The following is an 11,327-nucleotide window of genomic DNA, read 5'->3' as shown; positions in this document are numbered from 1 at the left end:
GCACGTAACCACCCAAGGGGAACACCTCGCACCACAACATGTATTTGTAGGAAACATTCAGACCTGAAAGGTTCCAACTAGGGTCCCTGGAGTTCTAATGCAGCAGCAGTGTTATCCACTGCCCTGCCCATCTGTCGTGCCTACTCATAAATATTATATCTCTTTACATTGTGGGGCAAGGCAGATAAAATAAATGCTTTGCTTTACAGCAATCCCTGCCCAATGAGAAGTATACTCGTATGCAGCGCTGAACATAAACTGAGATGATTTATATTCAGCGCCAGAGATGCGCTGTGTCTAGAAAGACTTTTCGTGCTCAGGGCTGGAATCCCATTACCAGCGACCGTAAACATGTCTCTGCGCAGTTGTGTAATCCTAGCCGAGGAAAGACCTTGAGGAACTGTGCTGGAGATTCTCCTCTTCCTTTTCCCAGGTTTCTCTCTGTCCCAGATTCAAAAGGGGACCCCCATTACATTGCAGGCATTTAGCAGACACGCTTATCCAGAACGACTTACACAACATTTTTATACAGCATTTCCATTGCATCCATTTATACAGCTGGATATATGCTGAAGCAATGCGAGTTAGGTACCTTGCTCAAGGGTAGGACGGCAGTGTCCTACCTGGGAATCGAACCTGTGACCTTTAGGTTACAAGACCAGCTCCTTACCCACTATACTACACTTCCACCCCAACCCCCAACCCCACCAGAAATAAATCCAGCATTCCTGCCCCCCATGCTTACCCCACAGCTCAAGCTCCATTTAAAATTAAAGGCCTGAGTTCTGTGCACACCAGGGGAGTGTCTGTCCTCTAACACCCCTCCCACCCCCATCCCCCCACACCCCCCCACGGCCCCCCTGGTCCTCCTCAAGACACATTTCTCACAACAGATCCAATTAACAACAGCAACATTGGCCCTGGCAGGAGAGGGCCCCTCGTGAATACAGTGCGGCCCGTTTTTTTATTTTCCTGGTGCTTTTCCACAAAGATGTGCGCATGATCGCATGAAGTGTTTCAGCTGTGCCTCTCTCTCTAGCTGAACAACGGAACTGTGGCAGGGCACAGAGGCGGCCGCAAAATATTCCCTCATTTTTGTTTTTATTTAATTTTATTTATCCGCCCCATAAGAGAGTCAGTCGTTCTCACCCAAATGCGCATTTATGCTGGCTGCATCTTTTTTTTATCTTATGTTTCTGGAGTCTAAACCGTTGCCATGGGTCACCGGCTTCTCGGAATGTATCCACGTTATGTATGAATCTGAACTGTGATTCATGGCCCCTGCCTAGCACTGATCCGAAGTGCCCCGGAATTCAATTATACGCCATCCGCAGGATGTGAGCTCCCGTTTAGCTCTGTAGTAAATGTATAAATACAAAAGTCCGAAACATTTACATCTCAATTTATCCAGTTTGCAATGAAAACCATTTACGGCTCCTACCTGCCCCGTGCGAGCGGTAAACTGGAGGCGTTCGTCCGGGTTCGGCGTGTAGGGATGTGTCCGCAGCCCCCAGGAGTGATTTTGAAAGCAGAAAGCTGTTATCTGTCGTGTGGGACCGGCTGTGTGATCGTCTGACCTTCAGGACGGCCCAGAACAGCTGGAGCCGCGCGCTAATGAATCGCAGTGAATGTTAGGGCAGGCTGGGAATTTTACCCAGAGTTCTCCGTTTCCGCGCTTGCAGCTGGCGAGGTGTGCGTGGCCGGCCATGACAGCGGCCCCGTGTTCGAGGAGCAGCCCTCCAGCCTGGTCTTCCCGGAAGGCCTCCCCGAGGAGAAGGTCACCTTGACCTGCCAGGCCAGAGCCAGCCCTGCCACCACGTACAGGTAATGTACCAAAGAAGCACATAGGTAATGTACGGAAGTGTGTAGGTAATGTACGGAAGCACACAGGTAATGTACCAAAGAAGCACACAGGTAATGTACGGAAGTGTGTAGGTAATGTACGGAAGCACACAGGTAATGTACCAAAGAAGCACACAGGTAATGTACGGAAGTGTGTAGGTAATGTACGGAAGCACACAGGTAATGTACGGAAGTGTGTAGGTAATGTACGGAAGCACACAGGTAATGTACCAAAGAAGCACACAGGTAATGTACGGAAGTGTGTAGGTAATGTACGGAAGCACACAGGTAATGTACCAAAGAAGCACACAGGTAATGTACGGAAGTGTGTAGGTAATGTACGGAAGCACACAGGTAATGTACGGAAGTGTGTAGGTAATGTACGGAAGCACACAGGTAATGTACGGAAGTGTGTAGGTAATGTACGGAAGCACACAGGTAATGTAAAAGTCCTCGCGTACACACAGTACGTACTAGCGTACCTACATCAGAGAAGGAATTAGCAGGGGTGTCGTGGGGGCGGGGCACCCTTATGAGCAGCCATGGGGGGGCGCCCCTGAGCACCCAAACACACTGACTTAGGCCTCATTCACAAATAAACATTGTTTAATGAATGTGGACAAGCAACGGTGCGCATCGTTTGCGTTAGTACAAATAGTACGCATATCTTAGTCAGAGTCAAGTTGACATTGAAATGTATCGTACCTTTCATCTCTCATCTTGCCTCACACCAGTATGTGTGACAGGCTGGCCCCACCCCTAACCCACATGCATGTAAATAAGCGTGGGTGTTTTGCACGTGAAGTTTCATAACATCGTTATGAACCAACGGCGGCAGTTGGTTCAAAACGCAGCCGCCACATCATTGACTGAGACTGGAAAGACTAGAAAGAAAGAGAGATCGTTTAACTACAGTACTCTTAATTTCACATTTCCTGTGCCTTTCATAATTGATTTTTTTTTTAAGGTCCCTTTGATTGGCTTCTAAGGCACAGATGTGCTCAGCACCAACACGCACCGCTAATACTCTGCTAATAGGTGCCAGCCAGAAGGCAGGCTTAGGTCATCCGAAGCCAGCCGGCTTGGCGTTCCACCTGTCAATCACGACAGAAGCACCCGGGGCAGCTTTTCGTTCTCGTGCTCATAACACCCTGCCGATGGGTATTATGCCAACATAATGCCAGCGACGGAACATTCTGGACGTACGCTGAAAACCAATTAACTTGTTATTTGTTTATTTATTCATTCGTATATTTATTTATTTTATTCTTAAAGCACTTTGGGCAGTTTTTTTGTATAAGGTGCAATACAAATAATGATGATGAAGATGATGCTTATTATTATTATTATTATTATTATTATTATTACACTGGTTTGAAGTGGCTACATTACACTATTTAGCAGATGTTAGCTGTACAGTTTTGTTTACAATCCATTTATACAGCTGGATATTTCCTGAAGCAGTTCAGACTGAGTACCTTGCTCAAGGGTACAATTACAGTATCCCCAACAGAGAATCAAAGGCACATCCTTTGAGTTGAGATCCCCAAATTTCCACTATATTACGCTTCCACCCTCATATAATATGAACTAGGATGTGTCTACCCCTGGTGTATTGTGTATGTTTCATTCCTACAATATGCCCACAATGACATTATGGTTATTGATTTTTTTTGACATGACCTCATCTGTCCAGGGTGATGTAAGATGTCTGGTTTTACACTGTATAGATCCTTTTCCTTTTAGTGCACAAGGGAGCCAGATGTGCTTAATCCTCCTCCTCCTCACGTCCACAGCAGCAGCTCATCTCAACATTACATTACATTACATTATAGGCATTTAGCAGACGCTCTTATCCAGAGCGACTTACACAACTTTTACTTAGCACTTTACATTGTATCCATTTATACAGCTGGATATATACTGAAGCAATGCAGGTTAAGTACCTTGCTCAAGGGTACAACGGCAGTGTCCTTACCCGGGATTCGAACCTGCGACCTTTCGGTTACAAGCGCAGTTCCTTACCCACTGCGCCACACTCCGTCCTCCGACAGACACTCAAGCTACAGCACACCTGGGGGGGGGGGGGGGGGGGGGGGGGGGGCACTGAGGACACTGAGCTGACATATATGGGGATATGCTTCTTAAATCCCAGCCCCTTTTTTTCCCCCTTCATAACAATCCTTGATGGGCGAGGCGACAGAAATAAATATCAATAAATCAGAACCTCCCCTTTTTTCTCCTAATTTGCATAGCGTTAACTCCATTCGTAAACCTTTCATAGTATCGCCTGCTTAAATTTAGTGGAAGGTGACGTCGCTGCCCATTTTTTTTTTGGATTTATGACAACCGTAAATTGCAGCATTACTTTCAACTCCCATTTAAACAGCTCCAAACTTAAAAAGGCTGGTGTTGCTGCAGGTGTCACTTTGTTTTAGCTGTCGTTCTGTACCTGTGTTGTTGTTGTTGAGGGCCATAATGGCTGCCAACATTCAACTTCAACAACAACAACAACAACCAGAACAACAGCAAGTTCTTTGACTGTCCTCTCACGCTCCCTGATGTTTGACCTGACGTTACCGAGGTCAGCTGCAGCCCGACTCTGCGCTCTTTGGCTCCCCCTGCAGGTGGAGGGTGAACGGCACGGACGTGCTGGTCGAGGGGGACCCGCGGTACAGCCTGGTGGCGGGGAACCTGGTGATCAGCCAGCCCCTGAGTGCCCGGGATGGGGGGTCCTACCAGTGCCTCGCCACCAACCGCTGCGGCACCATCGTCAGCCGGGCCGCCAACCTCAAATTCGGCTGTGAGTGCATTCGGGGGAGACAGGGGGTCCCTTTTGCCACAAGTGCCTGATGGGTCCCTTTGATTTATAAAAAAATATATTTTTTTATATACGTACATTTGAATTATTATTGTTGAGGTCATTCATTTTTATCCATTCATTTGGGTGAAATATGTTCTGCACAATAACTAGATGCCATAAAACTGGATGTCAGTTTTTTTTTTTTTTTTAAAACAAGCTCTAACTCCGTAGCAGCAGTGGAATATTTATTTTAATTATTTTATTTATTTTTTCACAAAGCTGGTAGAAATTACCATGAAGAAAATTGCAGCTGTGTGCTTAAGCATCAGTTCAGCAGTTTTATTGCTGCTTGTATCGTTAGAAGAAGTTGGGTTCTTTCTAGTGTTCCAGTTAGCTGCAGGATACGGTGACTTGCTCCTGACAGGCTTATTAGAATTGCAACTTCTAATTTATTTTTGCTTTTTATTGAAGAGAAAGTTTTGTGCTGCTACACACTCACACCTAGTCCTGTGCTGTCATTTTTTGTATTTTTTGATTTGAGCTTAATAATCACAAAACCAATCCTTTGGCACTGTTCAAGTCCCATTTCTCAGTCCTTCCTATTACTAATTGTCATTTTGCATGATTATCAAGTATAATCTATTATAAATTCAGATACAGCAGCGCATAATAGTTGGAGAGTGAAAACCCATCTCAAAAAAGTTATAATGGAAAATAAAAAAACACTTGCATTTAGCTTCAGAAAATCCAGGTAAAAAAGGCTATTCAAGAGATTAATAGCCTTGCTTATAACCTAAAAATCAAGGTGACCCATCTTCGTTTTGAACCTGACGTGACTGCGTTTGGGATACAGGTGAGGGTGTGTTTGGCTTTGCCCCATGAAGGGGAAGTGTTGTTATACCTGAACTCATTTTTCTTTAGACCTCCAGGAATTCTCCCCAGACGTGAGGAGCCCACAGACCGTGTATGAAGGAGCAGGAGTCACACTTACCTGCCAGCCACCTCCGCACTACCCAGGTACGCACCTCCACCTCACCTGTCACGCCAGGTACCTGAAGAAGGCCCTGTCACTCTGGAATCCTGTATGTTTACCCTGGTACCTCCATATGTGCACCTGTGACCTGGCAGAAAAAATAAAAAGTTTAAGTATTTTAAGTTATTAACTTATAATACGTTTCTTGGATAAATGAAACATATTATGATATGTGAACAAGGATATTAGGATATTAGGATATGTGAATTAGCAGGTAGTTGCTGGGAATCAATTCAAGGATTTACATCCAAGAAACGCCGCAGCCTCTAAAGAAAAAGAAAATTACACGCGACACAAAACCCACTGACATGACAGAGGAAATGACAACAAAATTCAGTTATATTGAAGAAATAACTAGGAGCACATAACACCAACCCTGTTCCTGCAGAGCTTCACTCTAAACCTAACAAAGCACACCTCGTTCAACAGCTAGCGATCTCGTTGAGCTGCTAATTAGCAGAATCAGGTGTGCCAATTTAGAGTTGACAAGATGGAAGATCTCCAGGACCTGGGTCGGGAGCCACTGCTGTGAATGTTCTCAGTCTTCTTTTTTTCCTTCAGCTCTGTCCTACCGCTGGTTCATCAACGAATTCCCGAAATTCGTCAAGTCGGAGAAGGGCCGCAAGTTTGTTTCCCAGGTGACGGGGAACCTGTACCTGGCCAAGGCAGAGGCCAGCGACTCAGGAAACTACTCCTGCTTCACCACCAGTCAAATGGCTTTCAACACCAAGAGTGTCTTCAGCACAGCCAATCAGCTCACCGTGCAGCCTGACGGTTTGTAATGTTTTTTTTTAATTTAAATCTACACTGATACACTGACCCTTAACTGAACCCATTATTGACACATATCTGTACTAAACCCGGGAGCAATACTAATGCAGACACTGGTAATGTTAATAACTCTGATAAGTAAAAAAGAAAAAAAGACATATATACAAATATACATATATCCACCCCCCCCGGTTTGTGATCTGTTCCAACAGCTATCCCACACCTCCAGTCAGCTGACATACCCCCCTCCTGGTTGTTCGCTCTTGATAAATTCTAAATCTGGCAACTCTAGCTGTGTGATGCTGCTTATCCTCATAATCTCCAATCTCCCCTCTAATCTCTCCCCCGTGCCTGTAGCCAACCCGAGGAAGTCTTCTCCCAACATCAAAGTGAGGTTCCCCTCAGACACCTATGCTTTGGCTGGGCACGGCACGCAGCTGGAGTGCTTCGCTTACGGAAAGTGAGTCTGACGCCTCGTGCTTCTGCAAAGCCTCTTGCCCTGACATACATACAGTGTGAGGAAGCCAGGCTTTCCCTCTGAGCTTCTGAAATAAGGCAATGCAGAACCTCGGGTTTTTATCGGATTTTAAAGGGCATCGCACGACCCATTAATACTTACAAGGCACCCTGCAGTTTTTGTCCCAGAGCAAAATTTTTACAGGACGTTTTGATCCATGGCGTGTAAACACATTAACTTTGTCAGTGAACATTAAAGATTATGCCCATTAAATATCTGATGTTGATAGCAAGCGAGCCTTCGCACTCGCAGTCAGGCTAACTGAGGTCATCAGCATTTCTAAAGTTACCGTTCTGGAAATCTGTAATGGGAAGCGCCTGGCCTGGGCTGCAGTCCCGAAAACGGGCGTAACCCTCGCCCGTCCTCACCTCACAAGACCGACCCCCCTCTCCCCTCCCCCTTCGCTCTCTCCGCAAGTCCCGTGCCAGACATCCGCTGGAGGAAAGTGGACGGCGCGCTGCCCTCGAAGGCCACCACCAGCAACGACGGGCTGGTTCTGGTGCTGCCCGACCTGGGGTTCGAGGACGAGGGGACCTACGAGTGCGAGGCCCGCAACTCGGAGGGCCGCGACACCCACCAGGGCCGGATCAACGTGCAAGGTACGCCTCCGACCACAAGAGGGCGCCGAAACCGAGAGGCTGGTTCACCCGCCGTTACATGGTCTTGTGATAATGCCCTTTTTTTGGGGGATAAACTGTGCGGCCATCGCGCTGCTTGTGGTGAATCCGCGCACCTACTTCCTTTTACTCGGCCGACTCTCACTGGAACTCAATTTCGCTGTTCAGTGGAGGCTGGTACTGAGGCCGTATAGGGAAATTGATGTCCCAGTAACCATCATCGAAATTATGTTTCGTGGAATGTATATAAACGAGCCGAAATAAGTGTTAATATTCAGTGTTGCCGAGATAGTATTGAGTCTTTGAAAATAATCATTAATGTTCCTCCTCATCAGTCACCAAATTTGAAAGTGATGATGCTTGAAAAACAGGAAATTACTCTGAGGGCCTCTCAATGACCTTTAGCAACCTTTATTATTTATTTCCGAACGTGTTGGGAATCGTATATTTTGATTCTATTCTGTTCATGGAGCTACTCCTGCAGTTGCTACAACCTGTCCCGACTGATTTACTAGTTTGTTGTTTTTAAAAAGCATAACCAAAAATGTAAATGTAACGTGTTGAAACTGAAGCAAATGTCGACACAGTGCCCTGATGTCAGGATGGAAAGCTGTTCCTGAAAGTGTTGCGCACAGTGAAAAATGATAGCGGGGTGGCGGTAAGGTAGCGGTCAGGGAAAGGTAGCAGTGGCGGTAAGGTAGCGGTGGCGGTAAGGTAACCGTGGCGACCGTGTCCCCGCAGCCCAGCCGGAGTGGCTGCAGGTGATGAGCGACTCGGAGGTGGAGATCAGCGCACAGCTGCGCTGGAGCTGCATGGCTGCTGGGAAGCCCAGGCCGTCCGTCCGCTGGCTGCGCAACGGCCAGCCGCTCGCCTCCCAGGTACGCGGGAAACCATGCCGACGCACTGCGGGAAAACCCCGCCCACACCGCGGGAAAACCCCGCCCACACCGCGGGAAAACCACGCCCACACCGCGGGAAAACCCGCCCACACTGTGGGAAAACCCCGCCCACACCACGGGAAACCCCGCCCACACCATGGGAAAACCCCACCCACACCATGAGAGAAAACCCCCCCACACAGTGGGAAAACCCACCCACACCATGGGAAAACCCCACCCACACCATGGGAAAACCCGCCCACAACGCGGGAAAACCCCGCCCACACCATGGGAAAACCCGCCCACACCGTTGGAAACCTTGCCGGCTGGCGCCATTACGCACTACACTATGTTACGTTACGTCCTGTTATGTTACATTCTGTTACATTACACTACGTTATGTTACATTGCATTGCATTGGATTGCATCGCAGTCAGTTGTAAGACACTCTTATCCAGTGTAACAGCAGCAGTGGAGAGCACTGTGTTTCTCTCAGGAACAATTAGGATTTAAAACGTAGCGTCACCAAGAAGGTACAGATGCTTTTCATACTCATCTCGAAGTAACTCGGCTTTCACTGGCGTCGGCTCTTCGTCTGTTCGCACTTCAGTTCAGACGTGCGCCCAATGTCTAGTTCCCTGTACTGAACCCAGAGCGAAATCTGATATTGTCCAATGTTTCTCGTAAAGACAATTTTTTTTTGGAACTGTGGGCACGTTAGAGCGATGGAAGGTAATTATGCACTTACGGTATGAGCCATTAGTGGATACCGTCGCATATGGCAATCTTTACCTCAAAGACTTTAATTAGTCTTCTACGTCTACATTGTAATTATTTAAATGTGTTTCTGCCACTGAAAACTTTAATGCGGTGTTACTTTACAATTGAGAGCTCTATAAAGGGTAACAGCGGGCAAGAGGGCTCAATTCAATTAAGTTTAATTTGCCTAGTGCTTTTTACAGAGACACCGTCACAAAGGTGATTTGCAGACGAAAAAAGAATATACAAACCAGGCCTGAACCCGCCAAAAAGCGAGCATTTGAGGTTAAAAAAAAAAATAAAAATCCTGTTAGAAAGAAAAACACTCAAGCGGCGGTGAGAAAAAACTCTCATGGGAAGAAATTTGGACAGGAACCCGGCTTCAGAGGGGGAGCCCATCCTCCTCTGGCTGACCTGGTGACATAGTTAGATTGCTAAAGCTGCTCTGTTTCCTCTTTTGTTGGCTAGATCCTTATTCTTAGTTGCCGAGGGAACCTAAGCAGGCACTGTACCGTCAGATCAAAAGGCACTTGGTAAAAAAACGTTAAATAAATAATGTCTAAAAACGAATCGCAATATGATGTAGTTTAACTTTGCTTTTGACGTCCAGAATGGGGTTTGTCCTACAATGTATCACAACCCTGAACGGACGTCACACGTTTATGAGTTTGCCTCGTGCATTGCATGCTCAGCTTCCTTGCTCTCTCTGTCAGGATCGAGTGGAGATCGACGGCGGCCAGCTCAAGATCAGCAACCTGGCCCTGGAGGATTCTGGGATGTACCAGTGCGTGGCCGAGAACAAGCACGGCACCATCTACTCCAACGCAGAGCTGAGGGTGCAAGGTGAGAGGTCAGGGGTCAGATGAAGTACTCCGATTAGATTAATATAACTGCACAGCTGAGACAGATTGCCTGTTTTAAGACACTTTACAGTGGAAATGCAAAAGAAAATTGGGCAAAAAAAACAGAGAGACATGAGACTTAGTCTGATTAAAGCACTGAAACCCTCAAACTACTTTCTACCCTACATCACCAGATTAAGCTTCCTGAATCCTAACGGTTAAATACTAATTCTGTTGTTTGTGTTCTAATTCTTCCTTGTCTTCTCACACCTGTGTCTCACACATTTGTGCTGTCTCTCCTTTTCCTCTTCCTGCCAGCCTGTGTGACGCCTGTTGTGTTTTTGCCCTGGTTTTCCTGGTCGGCGTTCGGGCTGACCTGTAGTGCTTTGAGATCCGCCCCTCCTTCCCCCTGCCTTGCGCTCACTCTGTCCTGTGCTCTGTTTCCGCTCCGTCCCTCTCTCCCCTCCCCCTCCCGCCCCCCCTATCCCGGGCCCGGACCCCTCTGTCGCCGGCCCCAGTCCAGTCTCCGGATTTTCGGCTGAACCCGGTGCGGAGGCTGGTCCCGGCAGCGCGCGGTGGCCAGGTGCTGATGCAGTGCAGGCCCAGAGCCGCGCCCAAACCCACGCTCTTCTGGAGCCGCGGGACCGAGCTGCTCACCAACAACAGCAGGTGAGGCTGGCCCAGCAGCCCTGCAGGCGTCCGCATCGCGGCCAATCACGGCCAATCGCAGCCAATCGTGGCTAATCCCTGCCAATCGCAGCCAATCAAAGCCAATCAAAGCCAATCGTAGCTGCCATGCATGGTCAGAAATGTTGCCTTGTAAGGCGGAGGTTCTGGGTTCAAGTCCCGGCCACCCGGATCCTCTCTGTGCGGCATTTCAACCATCTTCCCATGTTTCTGTGGGTCTTCTCCCACAGCCCAAAGACTCAGGGCTCACTTGCAACAGATGTCACTCTTAATCTCACTACCTTGGTTAAATAAAATAAACAATGGTTTAAAATTAATGGTTTGGAACCTGGGCTCGTTGTGACTTCAGTTCCCAGCTGGAGTTCCAGTACCTTTAGCAAGGTACCTGATCAGAATTGCTTTAGTAGAATACCTGAGGGCTTAAATGCAAATGGAATGCAATGAAGAGCACTTCAGCCTCGGCATCCACTGCAGGACAAGAATAAAATGAAATGGAATGGAGTGAAATGGAATGGAATGAATCGAAGGGGTGCTTCCATGTTCTGTCTCTCCCCTTCTGCGCGTGGATGAAACACTGC

At 47.5% G+C, this 11,327-nt stretch overlaps 1 protein-coding gene across 2 annotated transcripts in view; it reads left to right on the top strand.

Annotated features, from left to right (window-relative positions):
- Positions 1–11,327, top strand: part of cntn2 (contactin 2) — a 38,224-nt gene that overhangs the window by 14,410 nt on the left and 12,487 nt on the right. For both annotated transcript variants that reach the window (XM_035389574.1, XM_035389573.1), the window contains 9 exons: positions 1,683–1,824; positions 4,470–4,645; positions 5,567–5,662; positions 6,240–6,452; positions 6,807–6,909; positions 7,384–7,565; positions 8,325–8,461; positions 9,934–10,063; positions 10,581–10,731. In XM_035389574.1, the coding sequence (XP_035245465.1) occupies positions 1,683–1,824; positions 4,470–4,645; positions 5,567–5,662; positions 6,240–6,452; positions 6,807–6,909; positions 7,384–7,565; positions 8,325–8,461; positions 9,934–10,063; positions 10,581–10,731 (1,330 nt within the window). The remainder of the gene's footprint in view (positions 1–1,682; positions 1,825–4,469; positions 4,646–5,566; positions 5,663–6,239; positions 6,453–6,806; positions 6,910–7,383; positions 7,566–8,324; positions 8,462–9,933; positions 10,064–10,580; positions 10,732–11,327) is intronic.

Source organism: Anguilla anguilla, chromosome 13 (assembly GCF_013347855.1).
Source record: "Anguilla anguilla isolate fAngAng1 chromosome 13, fAngAng1.pri, whole genome shotgun sequence".
NCBI lineage: Eukaryota > Metazoa > Chordata > Actinopteri > Anguilliformes > Anguillidae > Anguilla > Anguilla anguilla.
This window is presented reverse-complemented; position numbering and strand designations above follow the sequence as displayed.